At 34.3% G+C, this 22,282-nt stretch overlaps 1 protein-coding gene across 7 annotated transcripts in view; it reads right to left on the bottom strand.

Moving 5' to 3' along the window:
• Positions 1-22,282, bottom strand: part of LRFN5 (leucine rich repeat and fibronectin type III domain containing 5) — a 274,320-nt gene that overhangs the window by 13,335 nt on the left and 238,703 nt on the right. For 6 of the 7 annotated variants that reach the window (XM_064365825.1, XM_064365829.1, XM_064365826.1 and 3 more), the window contains one exon: positions 2,644-4,048. In XM_064365825.1, the coding sequence (XP_064221895.1) occupies positions 2,644-4,028 (1,385 nt within the window). In that variant the 5' untranslated portion in view covers positions 4,029-4,048. Of the gene's footprint in view, positions 1-2,125; positions 2,397-2,643; positions 4,049-22,282 lie in introns of those variants that run through there. The other variant, XM_064365828.1, reaches the window with a different exon arrangement.

Genomic DNA, 22,282 nt, shown 5'->3' with positions numbered 1-22,282 from the left:
CTAATCTCATATTTACCCAGTTAAAATGGCTAAAAGTCATTGTCAGGGTCTGCACTATATTAATGGTGCCTGGACCAGGCCTTGACAAGCTTACTAATTATATTGCTTGGCAAAGGAGGACTCCTAATAAAAAACACTGCTAAAAAATCATTTATGACAAATTACTTTTGAAAGGTGTGACTATGACATTATCTGACTACTAAATAAATCCATTTAGCACTTACAACACCTCTATGACTAAAAGCCAATTTGAAGGAAGGGTAAATGTTGACAATCACATTAGAAATCAGAATAGAAATGCATTTCATAGCATTTATTTCTCAAACCAGTAAAATGAAAGTGTCCCCAGTACATATATATTTAATAATGAAGATTATTACTAAGATGAAAATATTTTCTTTACAAATCTAATTCTTTTTTAGTGCCATCATCACTTGGACCCATTATGTTTTAATCTATAAATGGGCATAATGAAAATATGTAAGTAATATTACCCTAGAAACATGAGCAAGCAAGGCTGTTGGCCAGAGCATAAATCCCTCATCTCACAGTATGCTACCGCCAATTTCCATCAGAGCACATTTAATGAAGTATAAGAGTTTAGGCGAGGCACAGTGGCTCACACCTGTAATCCCAGCACTTTGGGAGGCCGAGGCGAGTGGATCACCTGAGGTCAGGAGTTTGAGACCAGTCTGACCAATTTAGTGAAACCCCGTTTTTACCAAAAATATAAAAATTAGCCGGGAGTGGTGGCAGATATCTGTAGTACCAGCTACTCAGGAGGTTGAGATAGGAGAATTGTTTGAACCCAGGAAAAAGGTTGCAGTGAGCCAAGATGGTGCCATTGCATTCCAGCCTGGGTGACAGAGCGAGACTGTGTCTCAAAATAAATAAATAAACTAATTAATTAATTTTAAAAAAGAGTTTATAGACATCTCTGAATCAACTACATTCTAAAAGTTTCTTGTTGATGTCTGTTTTCCACTGTTTTCTTCAGTTGCAACAGAATATGACCTAACTTAAAAATAAATAACAGGCATTACGAAGCATCTTGTATACATTAAAATTTAATTTTTACAATTATCTTATGAGACAGGCATTATCACTATTTTACAAATGACAAAAAGTTAAGGTCATGGATTGAAGTAATTTCTTCAAGGTTACACAGAATTTTACTTGTCATAGCAGGATTAAAATTCTGGAATTTGGAAAATAAAACCTGGCTTACTTCACAGAGCTAATGTTTAAAATATATAGAATATCCAATAGCTACAGAAAAGTGAGGGGTGAGGAGGGTTATTTGTCATTGACAATAGCCCATGGGTTATGTGAAGAGCCTGGTATGACAAGAGAAAATTACTTTAAGCTAATATATATGTATCATAGTCCACATTACCATATATTTAGTGATGGAAGGGTATTAGAGAACTTTAGTTTAATTTCTTCCTTGTAATCATCAGGAATTGAAACTCAGTCAGGCAGAATCCTCCCCAGAACAGGTCACATGACTAGCTAGGATAGGTTTAATTTTGCCTACTAGTCTATGCATTTTTCTTAATTACTCTCATTTCCATACAGGAATGAAAATAAAATTATATTAAATAATTCACCTGGGAACATAGGAACTGAGCTGGTCTGATTTCTGACTATCTTAAACAGAAAATAAATAAATAAATAAATATATATCTTTCAAAGCTATGGTTTTCCATCATTTCCCAGGGGTAATAATAGTCTCTCACAAGTGGAATTATATGAAAGGGTAAAAATGTGTATTTTTAACTGAAAATTGGACAAGATGTGACTATAAATCAATGAGGCTGAACTTTAGAAAAACATACCAGAAATTCTTTAGCAGGTGCAAATTCTCCATCATCATCCTTACTTGGAGGTTATATACCTAATTCCAGTGATACTTTCACTGCTCAAATTATTTATAAGGTTTCTTTTTGGAACTGTCTTAAGAACCAGTACACATGAGACAACATGACCACACACACACACACACACACACACACACACACACCCCTTAATCACTCAAAAATCAGTCTCATTATTTTATAGTTACATCCTATTTTTGACCAAAAATGGCAATATCCATCTTGATCACCCACCTTATTGACAAGACTTGACTCCAAATGGCTTTTGCTTGTTTCCAAAATTCAAATTCACCCTCAAAAGACGAAGATTTGCCACCACTGAGGATATTCAAAATAGTATGACGAAGGTTCTAAAGATAACTCCAAAAGTGCTTTGAGCAATGGCAGCATCATTGGGATAATGGTATAGCCTCCCAACGTGACTTCCTTGAAGGAAAGAACACTCATGTGGATGTGTAAGTTCTGGTATGTTTTTGAATTTTTATAATAAATCAGTCTTGTTCTCTGATAGTCACATCTCTTAGATGAGGGGGAAAAAAAGTAAGTAAGCATAATATTAAATATAAATTAGAACTCTCTAAAATTAATATCATTCAAAATATCTCCCCACCTGTATTACCACCTTTTTCAAGGCTTACACTATGCACTTTAAAATATGAAATTACAACACAGAACAGCACTGCCAATTAAAAAAAATCAGTAGTACATTAACAAGTTCTACACTAAGAGGCATGGCAAGTATACAAATTTGCTTAATTTTTCTTACCTGTAAACAAGGGTGTCATCATAAGTACCGTTGTACTGGATTTGAAACATACGTATTCCAGGGATATTTCTTTGAAAATTAAATTTAAGTAGTGCTGTTGATGATGTAGCTTCTGCCACCACAATTTTATCTTGACTCAATTTTGTATCACCATTACTACTGCTCGTATTAGACCCTGACTTGGTAGAAGTGGAGATATCTGAAGAACCAGGATCAGGCTCATGGATATGGTTTGTACTGTTTAGTAAGTGAGGGAGCTTAATTATATGAAGATCCACTATTTGTGTTGCTTCCCCAGCAGGATTGGAAGCAATGCAGGTAAAAGCACCTGTATCCTTTACAGTTGTTATAAGAATGTCAAGTGTTCCATTATCATACACCAGAGATCTTGTTGCATTTGAAATAAGCTTCCCTTCGGGAGAAATCCAGTGAATTGCAGGCTCAGGGTCTCCCCTGGCTTTGCACCTCAGTGTTGCCCTTTGTCCCTCCAGGACTCTCATCTCATGTGTATGACGAGTAATGAGAGGAGGCTCACACAAAAACTCTTCTTCAGGAATTGACCAAAAGTAGCGGCCAGTTAAAAGTGGAGGAGAAGCACAGGTCTCTAAGTCATCTTCTCTGGACAGACGCCTCAACCACAACAATTCACAATTGCAATGCAGAGGGTTTCCACCAAAACTTAATGCAAAAGTAGATGGGCTTATGATTCCTGAGGTTGCTAGTACCTGAGCTCGCTGGAAGAGAGGGTCAGGTGGTAGCTTCTGCAATTTATTTGATGTCACATCTAACCGAGTCATCTTGTGCAAATGGGAGAAGGTCCCCTTAGGGATGTTATCAATCATATTGTGATCCAAACTGAGGGTATGCAAGCTAACCATCTTCTCAACAGCATCCCAAGGGATGGTTTCTAGATTATTATAGGACAGATCCAGCTCCTCAAGGGCGAAGACATCATCAAATGCTGTAGAGGAAATTAAAGTCAGCTGATTGTTGTTTAATATCAAATGATGAAGATTGGAAAGACCACTGAACATATCATTTGTAATTTTAGTCAATCTGTTGCTATTCAAATGCAAAGCCCTCAAATTTCGTAGGTCAGCGAAAGCATGAGGTGTAATAAAACTTATTGTATTCCTGGATAGAGTCAGGTCCACCAAGCTGGTCATATTGGCAAAATCTTTCCTTTTAATATTTGTAACAAAATTGTCTGCCAACCGCAGTTCCACAGTTCTTCTGTCAATGTTTGGTGGAACAAATAAAAGCCCTTTCTTGGCACAAAGGGTTGCAAGATTAGGAGACAAAATCTGACAGACACAACGCTTTGGACAGATCTGAGCTTTCACTGCTATGCCAATGAAAAACAGATAAAAAAGAATTTTTTCCATTGTAGATCAGATTTAAGAGCCTGTAACAGAAGACACAAAGTAGAATGTTAGCATCCAATGATTTAATTCATATTCATATTTCTACTAGAATAATATTTGTATGCAATCTGGAACAAGAAATAATTTCACTTGTTTACTTAACAAATATTAATTTATTCTGTAGTAGAGTCTATAATGGACACTAGGGATGAATAATATATCATCGATAGTTTCATGGGATTTAAAATCAAGTGGGAAAAACAAAAAAGTCAAAGGATTTTTATAATTCTGTAAATTAAGGGCCATTGTTGAAGTATGTCCAGGGTACTCCATGGGTGAACTAAAGAGATATCCAGCTCAGACTGTAGGCCTGGGAGTTCAGGAAAACATCCCCTAGACTCTAAAGGACATTTGTTTTACATAAAGATATTTTAAAAATTAAAGTATATTTAAAGATTTGTAAGCAGGTCAATTCAGTAGCCTAAAAGGAAACAATAAAGGACAATATTTGTTAGCTTGCAGAATGACCTTTGAAGGTAACAAATTCTTGTTTAATTTTTTTTCATCTTTACAAACTGTCTTGGCATAGATCAGCCTTCACATTTTTATTTTTTTATTTTTTTTATTTTGAGACAAGTCTTGCTTTGATGCCCAGGTTGGAGTGATCTTGACTCACTGAAACCTCTGCCTCTTGGGTTCAAGTGATTATCATTCAGTCTCCTTGAGTACCTGGGATTACAGGCTCCAACCACCATGCCCAGCTAATTTTTGTATTTTTAGTAGAGACAGGATTCATCATGTTGGCCAGGCTGGTTTCAAACTCCTGACCTCAGGTGATCCACCTGCCTCAGCCTCCCAAATTGCTGGGATTACAGGCATGATCCACTGTGCCAGCCCACCTTCACATCTTAACTGGAAATACAAAAATTGTATTCTCAGATATAACAAGGTTGAAAGTCTTCCACAATAGCACCAAGTTTCCTAAATGTTAAAATACTTTATTAGTTATAAACGTGGATTTTTAAAGATACGTTCTGAAAAGCAGCCACCAGTGCTTTCACTTAACAGTATGTTCTAAAAGGTATCATATTGTTATCCTTCTTTTAAAATCTCAATAAGTTTACATGTATCCAAATATAACAAATTAACATTTTGACAATTTTCATTTTTCTGTTTGATCTTGAGTTTATGGTATTGAAATCAATCTTCAAAAATAAAAATAATAGCATACATGTGATTAAGGGGAAAGTTCTCATGCATTGCATCAAGTTTTCTTTTTTTTTTTTTCTTTCTTTTTTTTGAGACAAACTTTTGCACTGTCACCCAAGCTGGAGGCTGGAGTGCAATGGTGCAATCATGGCTTTTTGCAGCCTTGATCTCCCCAGCTCAAGTGATCCTTCCACCTCAACCTTCTTAGCAGCTGGGACTACTGATAAGTGCCACCACCCTTGGCTATTTGTGTTTTTGTTTTTTTGGAGACAGGGCTCAAACTCCTGAGCTCAAGTATAAAAGGCATGAACTACCTTACTCAGCCCATTACATGAAGTTTTAAAACCATGAGAGAAAATAGCTGTAGAAAATCATACATCTTGCAGCACTTTGGGAGGCCGAGGCGGGTGGATCACGAGGTCAAGAGATCGAGACCATCCTGGCCAACATAGTGAAATCCCATCTCTACTAAAAAAACAAAATTAGCCGGGCATTAGGCATGCACCTGTAGTCCCAGCTACTTGGGAGGCTGAGGCAGAAGAATCACTTGAACCCAAGAGGCGAAGATTGCAGTGAGCTGAGACTGCGCCACTGTGCTCCAGCCTGGCAACAGAGCAAGACTCCATCTCAAAAAAAAAAAAGAAAAGAAAAGAAAAGAAAGAAAAGAAAATCATACATCTTTAAAACAATATAAATATGAAATATTAAGTCATCCTGGAAATATCATGCCTAGTTTTCTAATTAAAGCATACCTTATGACTTAATTATTTGATGCATTTTGTAGGGTAAAAGCCCCTGATAGCAATAACTTAAACATACCCTTAGAATGACCTCAGATTACATGCACCTGAATGTGTGTCCTGAGCTAGGGAATCCAGGAATGGCCAATCTGGAGATTCATTCTTTGTCTATGAGAAACTTTTGAGCCTCCAGCCTGTCAAATGGAACATGGGATGCACAGGGGATTGAGGTCCCTGAATTTGGGGTTAAATAGAGGCTTCCAGGTGGAGATCCTTAAGGGGATGGTGTTAAATGCTATATAAATTGCAAGCAGTCGTGGTTTTCCTGCCCAGCCTGCTGCCACTGGACTGTACACAAGGGAGATATGTTGTCTAGCCTGCCACCACTGGACACTTCTCTGTATGTAATCCACTAATCAAACCCCATGTCTCATTTGCTGGCTCTGGGTCTTGTCCTTGGCCTCTTGAACCTGAATCCTTACCTACTGAGGTTAATAGGTATCCAGCAAAACACCTATTGGATGCCATAGGAAATGTGGTTCTAGTTAATGAAAATTATCATTATCAACAAATAAAGATAGAATCTTCTGTTCATTGTCAACTTGCATTAAACTAGTGTTTCCAAAATAAGCATTAACAAATAAAATTTAAAAAATATATAGAACAACAAGTGTTAGACATTGGAAACGATTAAATACAGAACTGTGATCCTTGAGATAGTGAGTTAAAAAACAAATTCTATAATTACTCAGAAACATTTTCCAAATCACAGCACAAAAAGGGGAAACAAGGCAAAATATGAACACTCTTGTTAAACTGAAAATACAAAGAGCAGAGAGTCTCAGGTGGCTTGAATTTGTGGGATGGCGTACCAGAGAAGAGAGAGTTATTGAATAAGAGCTCTGGTAATCTATGTAAGTGGGGGCAGGGTAATAGGCACAAACCATCCTGAAATACTGATGAAAAGTGATGAAAGGAAAGTAAGCAAAAATCCAGTGACCTGTGAAATGGTATTAAGAAGTCAAACATACACATAATTGCAGTATCAGAAGGATGCTGTTAGGCAGAAATATATTTAAAGAAATAAAAGCAAATAATTTGTTGAATGTTATAAAAAAATACCAATCTATAAATTCTAGGACAACACAATGAAACCATACGAAGACATATCATTGTCAAATTGCAGATAACCAGAGGAAAAATAATCTTAAATGCAGACATAGATATAAGACAGATTACAATAAGGTAAGCTAAACAAAACAAAAGTAACTGCTGACTCCTCACTGACTTCCCATTGTAAATAAAGTGAGATGGAAGATAATGAAAAACATCTTCTAAGTGCTGCATGAAGAAAGGAAAACCTACCAGCCTAGGTGGGATTATACTTTTATAAAACATGAAAACAGAGAAACAGAGTTTCTTCACTAGCAAACCTGCACTTATATAAAAATGTAAAGGATAGTGTCTTTAGGCTGAAGAAAATTATATGCGATGGAACAAAGTTGAAACGTTATAAATAGATGAAGAAAAACAGAAATGATACATCTGTAGATATGTATGCAATATTTTTGTTGTGTTTTATTATGTCTATAAAAACTATTTCTGGAATAAATATAGAAAGTAGTAAGAAATCATTATTGTCACCCTAAACAAACAAAATAAGCTGGATAAGCTATAAATCATATTTTAAAAAATAGTAACATTATAACATTTGAAATACAAAGAAATATAAAGAACCTAACTTCCGGAAGTGACAGTCCTTGATAAAAGGGAGGAAATACATAGCTGCTGCTCTACTTCCTCCAACAGAAAAGAAACTAGCACTTCCTATTCGACATAACTTGGGATAAAAATGAAACCCACCTACATCTTACCAAACATTTAAGAATGTGTTTGCGGGTGGATATAACAAAATAGAATCCACAAGAGCCCCAATAGCAGCAGTGAGAAAGTATTAACACCTATCTCATTCTCATCACCTTCATTAAGTAACAGGGATGTTATTTTAAAAATATGGGATTAGAAAAAGAGTAGAGAAATTTCTCCCAGATGTGCCTTTTTTTTTTTTTTTTTTTTCAGAAAAAATTGAGGAGGGAAAGGAAAATTGAAAGAAGTCTTTCAGGCAACCCTGCTTTTCAGCTTGGAAAGAATGGGAAAGACACAGAGGAACTGTAAGAAAAATACAGTCACTCACGAATTTCACCTATCAGGACTGACGGAGGGGTGGGAGAGCTCAGCCCTCTTCATCTCCATACAGATATTTCTGATTTTAACCACAAAATGCCTAGGGTGACACTGGGCAGCTGAAAAATCCTTCCTAAATGATATCTCCCTTCGTAGACTATGGGGTAGCTACAGCAAAGAGTTAAAAAAGAAAAGAAAAGAAAAGAAAAGAAAAATACTAAGGGTGATATTCGAGATCAAAAAAATCTCCTAGGCCACCAACAAATGTGGCCCCAGAGCTATACAGTAGGATGATGAGGCCTCCAGAAATTTGGAAATCAAAAGATTCATCTGTAAAATAGAGATAGATCTGCAAAACCACTATAGGGCACAGATGTCAGGTTTTACTAAATAGGAAATTCCCAAACAGGTGAGAATTCACATATGAACTTGAAGAAGCAAGAAAAAGTGACCAACATTAAAAACGAAGTCATTAATAGATACAGACCCAGAGACACCCCAGATATTACAATTACCACGGGGAGCATAAAATTACTATAATAAAAATTCTAAAGTGTCTACAGGAAAAGATGGACATCATGCATAATTTGATGGAAAATTTTAGGAGATGGGAAAAACAATTTTTAAATGTATATGATCTAAAATATGAAAATATCTTATTAACAGAAGATTAGGCACAGCAGAAGAAAGTATAAATGTACTTAAAGACAAGTTAATGAAAAAAATCTAAATTCAGATTTTAAAAAAGCCTGAAGAAACAGAACAAAAAGTATTAGATTTGAGTGCAAAATATTTAAATGACACTAATATAATCATAATTTCAATCCCTCTCCAAAAGAAAGGGAGAATAGGGCAGAATAAATAGTAGAAGGAAAAATATCTAAAAAGATTCCAGAGTTGATGGCATTGATAATATAAAAAGACTAATGCAGCAGATAGACACCTGTACACAAAAGAACAAATTGCTGAAAATCAAACATTAATGAGAAAAAATTATTAAAAGAGGCAGAGGAAAAGGTATTGCATATGTGGAGAATAACTGTATAATTTATAACTGAATTATTATTATAAAGAATTAAGGTCAAAAGAAATGGAATAATACATTTAAAATGTATAAGAAAAAATCCTATATCCTAGAATTTTATATCCAATAACAGTATTCTTCAAAATGCATAAAAAAATTATTCACAGCTAAGCAAGATCTAAGAAAAATTTATCTCAGATATTCTGTGCAAGATATAACAAAAGAAGTTCACCAGTACAGAAGGAAAAGAGAAACAATGAACCCACTGGGAAAAAAGAAAATTGTTGCCAAGGTAATACATTTAATCTTAAACTATATCAAAAACTTTAAACACAACTGGGATGCAAAAATTAAAGGCAAAGATTATTATTCTGCCTAAAATAGCCAGGCCATCCCTGAAGCATTTAGAAAAATAAACTTTGAAAATAAAGATATGGACAACTAAAAGGCTCAAAAAGATATGCCATTAAAACATTGAGCATAAAAAGCTGGTGTGGCTATAAATTAGAAAAAGGCAAAGAGTATATCAGAGATAAATATAGGCATTTTATAGAGAAAAAGAATAAATTCATCAGGAAACCATGAAAACAGTGAATGCACATGCACTTACCAAGAGATCTTCAAAATACATGAAATGACACATGACAGAAAAAAAGGGATTTAAAAAAAATCCAGTTACAATTGGAGAAACAAACTCTTCTCTCTCAGTAATTGATAGAATAAGCTGACAAAAAAAAAAAAAGAGAAGGCAGTAGCTAAAAAAGCTTTGCACAGCACTATCATCAAACCTAACCTAACTTACAATTATAAAATGCAACTTCAATAAATACAGAATACACATTCTTTCTAGATTCTCATGGAACTTTAGCAAGACTATCTGTAAAATGGGCTTTAATTCTCAAAGTATATAAAATAATTTAAATTACCCAAAACATTTTCTGTCCACATGGTATTTTATCATAAATCAATAAAGACAAAATATTTAAGAAATTATATCATGTTTAGAAATTAAAAATCCTATGGATCAAAGAAAAACATATGAACAAATAACTCATATTTTGACAGAACAAACATGAAATTAAAGTATAACACAATTTATGGTATAAAAAAGTAGTGTGCTTGAATTGTTATGGTAGTTCAGACTAAATATATTAGAAAGAAAACATGGTTTAAAATCAGTTATCTAAGCTTGATATCTAAGAAGCTAGAAAATAGAAACCAGAGTAAATAGAAGAAATGAAACTATTAAAATCAGCAGAAATTAATAAAATAGAAATCAGACCAAAAAAAAAAAAAAAACAGAAAAAATACATAAAGTCAAAAGGCATTTTTTAGAAAAGATTGATAAAATTGACCCATCCCTGTAAGATAATTAAGAAAAAATAAGAGAAACCAAAAATTGCCAATGAGGAGAATAAGACAATGCAAATCCCTTGTCATATCAATACATATACTCAATAAATTAGATGAAATGGACAAATTAACTGTAAAATGCAAATTACCAAACTACTAATATAAGAAAATGCATAGAAAATGAGATAGATAGAAAATATAAACAATATCACATTTGTTAAGGAAACTGAATTCAAAATCAAAATCTTCTCATAAAGGTAATTCCAGATCAAGGTGGAGGTCTGTATGTCCACATATCTATCATAATTTAAATATATAGTATATGAAGAGTTATGTATACAATTTAAATACATAATATATAATTTTATATATAATCATCTATGTAAATACATATATAGAAAGAGAGAGAAACAGAAAGAAGGAAGACAAGGAGAAGATGAGGAAAGCAAATGTTGTCGTGCTTGAATTATTGCGGTAGTTTTTAAATCCACATCCGTGAGTATTTGGGAATCCGGGTAAAGGGTATACAGAAATTCTTCATGCTGTTCTTGCCGCTTTTTAGTAATTGTGAGTAGCTGATTAAATTTTTTTAAAAAGGTAAGAGGGATTTTCCATTATGTTTCTAAATATCTGTTCCAAAGGAAGAATATATAAAAGGGCACATTATCTGTAGTTAATCGAAACTTAATCATATTTTAGGAACATAAGTCTTCTTAGCTTTGTCATATATGTTCAAAGATGTAATTTCATTGCAACTTAAATTAGATTTCCTATTACATAGCCTGATTTACTTTTTATCAGGCAACATATATACAATCACTACAGATACGGTGATTTGGAAAGTAAGAGTAAGTGTAGAGTAAAGTCTGGACCATTCTCTCAAGTCTGTTTCCTGTTTGAGACCTCTGAGTAATGAAAAAAGATCGCCGGGTGCGGTGGCTCACGCCTGCAATCCCAGCACTTTGGGAGGCCGAGGCGGGTGGATTACGAGGTCAAGAGATCGAGACCATCCTGGTCAACATGGTGAAACCCTGTCTCTACTAAAAATACAAAAAATTAGCTGGGCACAGTGGAGCGTGCCTGTAGTCCCAGCTACTCGGGAGGCTGAGGCAGGAGAATTGCTTGAACCCGGGAGGTGGAGGTTGCAGTGAGCCGAGATCGCGCCATTGCACTCCAGCATGGGTAATACAAGAGTGAAACTCCGTTTCGGGAAAAAAAAAAAAAAAAAAAAAAAAAAAAAAAAAAACATATAAATTGTGATTAATGAGTTTTCCCAAGTGATTTGGACAAAGTGAAGATTTCAAAGTTTATAAAAAATAAAAGGTAAGGTCTCATATAAAGAAGCATAGTTTTCATTTTCTACAATTCACAATCTGATTCTTGACATATTTATTATGCTAATACATAACCACTTGAAAAAAATCAATGTGAATGGAAGATCAGAATAGCTTTCATGCTTTGCTGGAATTAATAATTTAAGAATTCATAAATATGAAGGACACTATCCTTATTTTTAATCTAGTTAAGTAAAACCATCTCAAGCACTATCTTTCTATTGCTTTCTCTAAATAGTTAAATGTAAGGAACACAGACAGGTTTTTGTTAAATATTTGAGTGGAACTATAACTCAGCAAATAGTGATGCAGTTGTAGCCCTTTAAATAATATTTATGTATTTCTTCATTATATGTTATTTGAAGCAAATTCTGTTCAGACATAGAAGAGTCTATTACACACAAACTGAAAAATGATTTCCCATTACTATATCCATCGTTCCATCATGGCTATTAAATGACATATGCTCGAAAGTATCAATAGTTATTTGGGAACCAGGATGAAATATAAAAACAAATCTAGATTTTACAACCAACAAGAATATAATCTATTTCCTGCAGAAACCAATATGGTAGCAATTTATATGTTGAGTTAAAGGAAAGCTATTGGGTTCCTTCGTAGCTGGCTATCTTGCCATTATTCAATAGAACTCTATCAATTCAATTAGTGCTCCTTCATCTCCACTAATGTCTGGTGGCAAATGTTAATATCTGTTGATATTGATGAGTTGTTGTGGGATGTGTTAAATGGCTACAGTATTGTAAAGGATATTTTATAATACAGCTTAGTTATTGAAATGCCTTTGATAGTTTTATTTCAAATATTTTTGGTTTTCTGTCATTTTTTCCTAGAGATACTATAAATGATAATATTTTAACTGCATTCTCCACTAAAATATATACTAAGAATATTATTATTGAGCCTCTAAAATTCAGGCCTCAAAATATGACAGATATAACTTGGAACAATTATATTTTAGTATATTATTATAACAGTTACTAGTAATATTGCTAAGTACACTGAAAATAAATTTTTAAAATTCTCACACACATCCATTCATTTGTCCTTTCATTAATATTTTCAGAAAGATGTATTTAGCAACTGCAACATATACAGTGTGCAATGCTGGAATCTGCCAAACTTAGAGAGTTAGGATCTGTGTAAAACAGGTATGTAAACAATTAAAATAGATGGCCGACTACAAAAATGTTTACTTGTTATACCTTGATTTTTAAATATGCATAGTCCTAATGGGTTTCTGAGTTCTTAATATAGCATCCTGCAGTTTTTGTTCTCAACATGTGTGTGTGTATTTATATGTATTTTTAACATGACACAAATTACACACACATTACTTACATAAATTAACTACAGATAAGTGACCAATTACTTATACAAGCCAAATAATTTTTAAAATAAGTTATCATTCATTGAAGATAAAGTAAGTAATGATTTCTTTATTTTATATATGAGGAAACAGCTTAACATACTGATAATTAATAATTAAGTTAATTGACTGAGTGGAAAATGTGTCCTGATCATGCCTCTCTAACTTGTAGATATGCAAATATTCCAGAAATTCATTGCTTTCTAAAATTGAGATGAAGGCTACATAAAAATATGTTTTATGTCCTTTTGAAAATTTATTATCAAGGCATAGTAGCCTGCACCTGTCATCCCAGGTACTCTGGAACCTGAAGCGGCAGGATAGCTTGAGTCCAGGAGTTCGAGGCTTCAGTGAGCTTTCATCATGCCACTGCACTCCAGCCTGTGCAACAGAATGAGACCCTGACTAAAATAAAACAAAATAAAAATAAACTTATTCAATACAAATTAATTTTGTTAGCTTACATTAGAAAGCTAAAACGGACTTGCTATACTATGTACTTATACCAAATTCTATTTAATACTTGCCCAACTACATATAGTTACTTTATTCCACTTTATATGATAAAATTGAAGTTACAAAATCTAAGCAATACTCTCAGGGTTGTATAGAAAGTAAACAAAAAGGTAGTTTTAAGAAAGAGAGATCTATTTCTCAAACCCATGTTTTTCATAGTATGTTAGGTTTCCAGTGGTAAATATTATTTGCATTGTTTTTCTGATTATGCTGCACTTTCACATAAAAGACTGTTAATTCTCACATTGTAAACAATGACACTTTACATTCATCATTTACTCCTTTATTGTCCTTGTCTCTCTTTACAATCAAATTATATTTTAAAGATGCTAGCAGATTATTGTTGTTAACCCCAAAGTGACTATGACAAGGGTCTCCATTGATAGAGGTTTATTTAGCCTACATTTGAGGATGCATCTGGGAAAAACACAAGATCCAGGAGCATCTGTAATGTGTACTTTTTCCCAAGAGGTTTTGGAAACTTGAATAGTTAAAGGAGAATGAGCAAGCTGAAAAAAGAGAGGGCAGGTAGGTAGTAAGGCAAATGGTCACATGCTTGTGATACTCTGATTAATGCTCAGTAAATCTACATTTTACACATGAAAGAGAGTAAAGCAAAAAGTCAATTATGCATTCCTCTTGTTGTCAGTATATCTACATTTTACACAAAATATAGAAAACATGAACAAATAGAATAGAGAAAAAGTCAATTATGCATTTTTCTCTGGGTAGATGGAGGAATGATTTCTGGTCTGTTCTTGTCCTGCACCTGTAAAGATAAGCTGCTAATTGACATAGTCAGGGTGAGTTTAAACAGAACTTGAGTTTAGGGCTAGTTTATAGGAGGGGATATCTCCCTTATATGTACACATACAGGCACATACGTATCTTGAAATACATATGCTGAAAGATTTAGTAGCTTACAAGGAATTTCCTCATGAGCAATTTGTGAGGGAGGCCAGCTGGGTAAATATATGACCTATTGTGGGAGCCTGATTTACGTATGAAGTCAGGACACAGGGTTGTGAAATAACAGCTCTTTCTGGAAACAAAAGGAAGACAGTATTGCATGACTCAGTTTCCAAGCTTAACTTTCCCTTTGGCGTTGTGAGTGTGGGAGCCTAAAGACTATTTTCTTTCACACAGTAAAGACATCAGAACAACTTGGAAGGCAACCAAAATGATACACTTAACTATAGTCGTTCATTTTTCTTTGGTAAGTGAAGACATGACTGAAATCATCCAAATACTTTAATTCAGAATGCTAAGTGTTCTTGCAGGTGTATACATTCCACCTCACAAAAGGGAAAGTGATTTCTGTATATAAAGAAATCTCAGTATTCTTTCATTTCTATGGCTTGAGTTGTCACCTATCTTGCCTACTCAAAAGTCTCCCTTCAGAGACACTATGTCACACTGAGAATCCATGGATCCTACGAATAAATACTACTAGGAACTGTGAAGGTAAATGTATTCTTTATTGCAGAAAATTGCTTGGGAAGAAAAAGCAGCCTAGAAAAGGCCAGTGCTAAGAGGCTGTGAAAATTCCCTACAGTGCTGGAACAACAGTAGTTTGGAGTTGAGTCAGCTGGCACAGGTGGCAATGGTTCCCTAAAATGAAATTCTGTTGATCACGAGCATTTCCTATGCATGTTCAGAAATAAGTGGGAAATAATTGGGAAAGGGGAGTGATGTGTGTAGAAAAGAGGAAGACAATTTTATATTTAAAACTTTAATTAATTAAAACAGTAGCACCTCTAGGAAGTAAATACAATTAATCTGGGGAGTAGACGGTTATTTGCTCATACGGTTTGACTTTGTCCCCACCCAACTCTCATCTCAATTTGCAGTTCGCACAATCCCTATGTGTCATAGGAGGGACTCAGTGGGGAGTAATTCAATCATGGGGGCAGTTACCCTCATGCTGTTTTTGTGATAGTGCGTGAGTTATCATGAGATCTGATGATTTTATAAGGGGCTTTTTCTCCTTTTGCTTGGCACGTCTCCTTGCTACTGCCATGTGAAGAAGGACATGTTTGCTTCTACTTTCACAATAATTGTAAGTTCTCTGAGGCCTTTCTAGTCCTGCTAAACTGTAAATCAGTTAAACTTCTTTTCTTTATAACTTACCCAGTCTTGGGTATGTCTGTATTAGCAGTGTGAGAATGAACTAATCTATCTGTGTAGATAAATAATTTGATTATCCACTCATTAGTGAAAGGTACATTCCCCAGGGCATTGCTTTTGTAGGTACAATAAAACAAAAATAGCCAAATTCCTCTACTTGATAAATTAAAGTGCACTATGATGAAAAGGAGAAAGGACTCAATAAAGTATAGCAAAGAACAATATTCTATATAAAATGTGGGTAGGTATGTGGTTCAGATAAATAAGCAGAGATGCTACATTTCAGTTACACAGTATATTGTTGCTGTGATATTGTCCTGTTGCTCCCTATCAATGTCAAACCTGAAGACGTTTGCCTCAACATATCTGTGCCTTTTGAAAAGCATCAGAGTAAAAGTATCTTGGGTTCTAAATCATTGAATAATCAGGAATCTGAATGTCAGTGAAGGTCAGAAGACATTATTAGGTATCTAAGTTTCCAATCTAAATTAATGCACCAGGTTCTCTTTCTATTGCATCTCATTGCAGGATAATTATACTTCAATGGTCACAGGAATTAAAAAAGGTTCACACCTTGAACATTGTCACAAATGTGAAATGCAATGAAATTATCATCCTGCTATCTCAGCACAGTAGATGACCCCTATTTTCTTCCGATTTCCAAGAATATGGCAGCCTCTTTCCCAGAATTCACCTTGATGTATGACAACGTGAAAGGACATAAAAAAGGTTATAATACAAATCCGAATGCTATTAACTGGTGTTTCAAATCTAATAAGTGATTTATTACTTTATCCAGTTTTTCCTTGAAATTCTGAAAGGTGAATCTCTGAGCCATAGAGATGTCATACTATCCATTGTATTTCTTTTTTTTTATTATTCTTAATTTTTTTAATTGTAATTTAGGTTCTGGGGTACATGTGCAGATCATGCAGGATTGTTGCATAGGTACATACATGGCAAGGTGGTTTGCTGCCTTCATTCCCCCATCACCTATATCAGATATTTCTCCCCTCATTATCCCTCTACATCCTCCCCACCCAGCTGTCCCTCCCCAGCCCCCTGCCTACTGACTGCAGTGTGTGATGCTCCCCTCCCTGTTTCCACACGTTCTAATTGTTCAACACCTGTCTATGAGTGATAACATACGGTGTTTGGTTTTCTGTTCTTTTGTCAGTTTGCTGAGAATGATGGTTTCCAGATTCATCCATGTCCCTATGAAGGACACAAACTCATCGTATTTTATGGCTGCATAGCATTCCATGGTGTATATGTGCCACATTTTCTTTATCCAGTCCATCGATGATGGACATTTGGGTTGGTTCCAGGTCTTTGCCGTTGTAAACAGTGCCACAATGAACATACGTGTGCATGTGTCTTTATAATAGAACAATTTATAATTCTCTGGGTATGTACCCAGTAATGGAATTACTATCCATTGTATTTCCGTTTCCCTAGGTTACTTAACATTTCTTGTAACTGAAGTCCCTGTGGTTATATTGACTCTGTTGTGCTGTGCATCAATTAAAGCAGCACAGTAGTAAAGCAATGCAGAAAGGATAATCATCAGTACAGAGATGCTGTATGACAGGATTCAGTCATCTAGAAATATGGAAAATTCTTCAGAAAAAAATTTCTCTTCATATTTTTGTGGGCATTGAGGTAGCCTAGTTATCTCTATCAGAAAATCAAATTGAATAGCTGAGACTCTGTTAACATGAAAAGTGGAAGAAGAAAGGCATATACACATATAGAAGGAAGAAAAGTGAATTTACCGAAGGTTTGAATACTAAGTATGTGTGTGGGTGGAAAGTTCCAGCAGTGCTCCGACAGAAATATTTTGACAAACTAACACCATATGGAAGATTTTATATCACTGAAAGCAATGTGTGTCTCTTTCTCTCTCTCTCTCTCTTCTCTCTCTCTCTTCTGCTTTAGGAAAATGGGGGTTTAAGAGTAGTTAATACATTTTATTGTATTTTGGGAAGTACATTCTCCTCTTCCACTCCTAAAGAAAAATTTAAGTAAACTCCACATTAATTGTGTTTCTGTGATTTGAGTTTGTGTTTCCTTCAAATCCTGCACTATGCCTGAAAACAGGAGCAAGAAGTGGTTTTATTCACCGAATGTAAATATGAACTGTTTAACAGAATGCCTGGCCCAGAAGAGATTCCCCATAAGCAGCAGCAGCAGCAGCAGCAGTCATTATTGCAGCAGTATAGTAAGCAAGAACATTAACAACATGGAAACAGCCTATTACCAATTTTGGGGTGAACAATGCTACATCACCTCAGTGAATTTTAAATCGAACTATTAAAATATTTATGAACATAAAGAAGTGGATGCTCTGTCAAAAAACAGAATAAACTCGTATATACTTTTTTGTGTATGCAAATCTGTACAAATATCTGTGTGCACACATGTGTCTGTGTCATGTGTATGAGAAAGTACTAGTTGCATTTCCAATATCCACTTGTCCCTTCTTTAGAAGAATAACCTAATTTCTACCTGTTGCATTGACCAGAATAAAGTTTGTTTTATAGCTTCTTTTGCAGTATGTATAATCATGTAAATGGTGCCTTCCAATGATACATAAACAAAAATGTTGAGAACTTCAGAGCAGGCTGCTTACAAGAAGACAACTGAGATGGGATCTGCTCTACTTTTCCTGTGCTGTTTGCCTTCTTTCAAATTACAATTTGGATAAGACGTCTGGAACTCCAGCAGCAAACTTGGACATTAAGGTGACCTTGAAGATGAGAGCTGCGAGCAAGGATGATAAGGAGTCATTCCTAATTGCCTTGAATTTGCTCTACCAGTCTAGGATTACTCTCCAACACGTTATTTTGAAAAGTCTGTTATTTATAGCCAAACTAATCTGAATTGGTTACAGTATGATTCTAAATCATTAAAGCATCAAATATAAATAGGCTAAAATGATTAGAAAGAAACATAGCATGCATTCAATTCTACATGTCTATAGATAATTTAGATAATTTTTGTGTGTACATCTTTTCTGTAAATTTTTTAAAAAGTTAAAACTAACTTGGATTCTTTTAATATTAAATCATCCACATTAGTGATTAGTCAGAACTATAAAAGTCATCTACTAATTGAGAAGTTTTTTACAGGTATAACTCTAAGCTATAATGAAATTGCTAAAAACAAATATTACATGATGATTAAAGTGAGTAAACACATTTAGCCTACATCTGTCATCTATCAGCAGACAGGCACTGTTAATTCAGTCTCTGAGGCATTTCTTGATAGTAAGTTAGATAGTTAGGCGAGATTATTATTTCAAGCTAACTAAGTAATGCTATTATTTATATCTGTCTTAACATAATTTAAGTTGTAGCTGTGTCTTGGAAATATTTTTAAGGTAATCTATATTCACATTGCCTGTGTTAATGCTTTTTAAAGTTTGTATACATCAGATGTATATTTTTGGTTTGGCATAAGCTACTATTGTAATTTTTCTTGGCTTTTTGTTCATAAAGACTTTTTTGAAGGAATGGTAACAAATTGTAATTCACAAATGGTTGTGAATAAACACATTTTTACACTGAAAAAAAAAAAAAAAAAAAAAAGAAATTCTTATTAAAAAAAAAAAAAAAACAGTCATTGAGCCTACAAGTAGTCCCTAACTATAAGAATGGAAAATTGAAAAAGAAAATCTTTCTAATCTGGTTGTTGGTTAAATATGTGGAGGAAGTACAAGTGTTGGCTAATGTCGTCAACTTTAGCTTGGATAAAAGAGTAGATAGAGTAATATTAATTAGAATGTAGAAAAAAAAGAAGTTGGAATGTGATAGGAGATAATAAATGAATTGGGATAATCTATTTTTGAAAGTAACTTTGTGGTTTAAATCAGGGTTGGAGAGATGTTGAATTAAACAGGATACAGGTATTAAATAAAATTTGTGAGTAGAAAAACCTTGAAGGATATGATGGATGGATACGGCTGGTTTGCAGACAATTAGTACGTGCTATTTGAAATTTATTGACATCACCCTATTGCATAAGTTTGGGAGTATTTTTACTGTTATTTGTCATTATACAAAATAATAATTATTTTTGAATTGACCATTATTTTTTCAGTTTTCAATTGGGAAGGCTATTGACACCAAGCATTTTTTAAATGAGATAAATCTAGAATCTACTGTTTGTCTCTAGGGTTTTAAAAACAGAATCAGATGATAATTAAATAATGTCCCATTCCTCATTTTTTCCAGTTTATAAACACTTATTTCTAGCTGAGAATATCAAGGCCTAAATATTTATCAGCTATGATTGGAATTTTTCAAACCTTAAAAACTGACATATACAACCTAAATATGTACTGATAATCACTGATAATCTAGTATTTAAGTGAATTATAATACACCTGATAGGTTATAATATAAAACAGTCATGAAAAATCTTTGAGAGTTACAAAGAATAAGGAAACATGAGTTACAATGTGTGCTGGCATAAATGTAAGACGTCCCTGTTATTGCTGCTCCCTGATGTATACGCATTTGTGTAAGCTTATTTCATTGAATGTAGTTAAAAGCTACAACTTCTAAACAACATTAAATGTCAGGAGATAAAGGAGGTTTGCAGATTTATGTACAACTCCTAATTATTTGACTTTGAGTTAATAAAAAGAGAGTTATTGATATGGTTTGACTCTGTGCTCACACCCAAATCTTACCTTGAATTGTAATAATCCCCATGTGTTGTGGGAGGGACCCAGTTGGGGCTGCCATGTAAAATTGACTTTGCTCCTCATTCACCTTCCACCATGATTATGAGATCTCTCTAGCCACGTGAACCTGTGAGTCAATTAAACCTCTTTCCTCTATAAATTATCCAGTCTGCAGTATTTCTTTATTAGCAGCAGGAAAACAAACTAATACAGTTACCTTGGGGGAATGTCATATTGGGCCAACACTAGACCTTCCTTTGAAGGAAGGTCTAGGTTTTTCCTAAAGTTAGAGACTCCAAGCAGAAGATTCCCTCTCTTAATTGATAGCTTTGAAAAACCAACTGTCATAATTTTACAGTAGTGGGAAAATGAATTTTACCAACAACCTGAAGGAGCTTGGAACTGAGTTCTTCGCTAGTTAAGTCTCCAAATGATAATTCAACCAGTCCAATATATTTATTATAGCCTGAAACAGAAGACCCAGCTAAGATGTGTTTAGATATCTACTCCATGGCAACTGGAGATAATACATGTGTTCTGTTTTAAGGCCTCAGTCTTTATTAATTTAACAGCCACAGTAAACAAATACAAAATATTTAGATTAAAAAATTTAGCTAAAAGTCAACTGTGCACCATGGTCACAATTATTGATATGGCTTAGCTGTGTCCTTACACAAATGTTATCTTAAATTGTAGCTCCCACAATTCCCATGTTTTATAATATGAGGTAATTGAATCATAGGGGTGAGTCTTTCCTGTGCTGTTCTCATCATACTGAATAAGTCTCATGAGATCTGATGAAAGGGAGTTTCCCTGCACAAGCTCTCTCTTGTCTGCCACCATATAAGATGAGCCTTTTGCCTTCCACCATGATTGTGATGCATCTCCAGCCATGTGGGGCTATGAGTTCATTAAATCACTTTTTCTTTATGAATTACCCAGTCTTGTCTATGTCTTTATCAGCAGCATGAAAACAGACTAATACAATTATGTAAAAAGTTAAACTAAAATAATACTTGATATAATTTTTATTTCAACAATGTCAGACTAGATAATTTGGATACCTTTTTAAGCTGAATAAAATACTAATAAAAAGCTTTTCTTTAAGCTGCATAAAGTTAACATGATGAGAAGTAACAGATTGACATTTAGGAAACACAAGATGCCATAGAGGTAAGTTATTTCTTAAAGACAATTTTGTCCTGAGAGCTTTTTCTGACCATGAAATTAGAGACTTCCTAACAGACCTGTGGTGTTGTACAGGTGCTCAGAAGACATACAAAAAATGTTTTCCTTTCAGCAGTGTCATTTGTGATCATGTCAAACTGGAAACAACCAAGCTGGCCACTCAGAATAGAATAGAGCTATAAATTGGAGTGAACAATTATACATAAAGCAATGGAAATGAATAACTACTGCTCCAGCAGTAACATGTTGCTTATAAGCATAATGTTGACAAAAGAAAGACACAAATGAGTGAATATTCTAGACTCTATTTCTATATACATTTCAAAAGTAAGGACATAGTTAAATGGTGATAGAATCATAACTAAAAGCAAATTAAGTGATTAACATAAATGTGTGGATTATGTTTATTTGCCAGTGAATGGAGGGAACGTGGTTTCCATGGGACATATAGAATTTGAGGGTATTGGCATGTTCAATTTCTACATTGAGAAGCAGGCTGCATGGCAGTCAATTTATTATTACT

Source organism: Aotus nancymaae, unplaced genomic scaffold (genome assembly GCF_030222135.1).
Source record: "Aotus nancymaae isolate 86718 unplaced genomic scaffold, 86718_ANA_hifiasm-v0.15.2.pri h1tg000062l, whole genome shotgun sequence".
Classification (NCBI taxonomy): domain Eukaryota; kingdom Metazoa; phylum Chordata; class Mammalia; order Primates; family Aotidae; genus Aotus; species Aotus nancymaae.
Note: the sequence above shows the minus strand (reverse complement) of the source record. Positions and strands in the feature narration are given on the sequence as shown.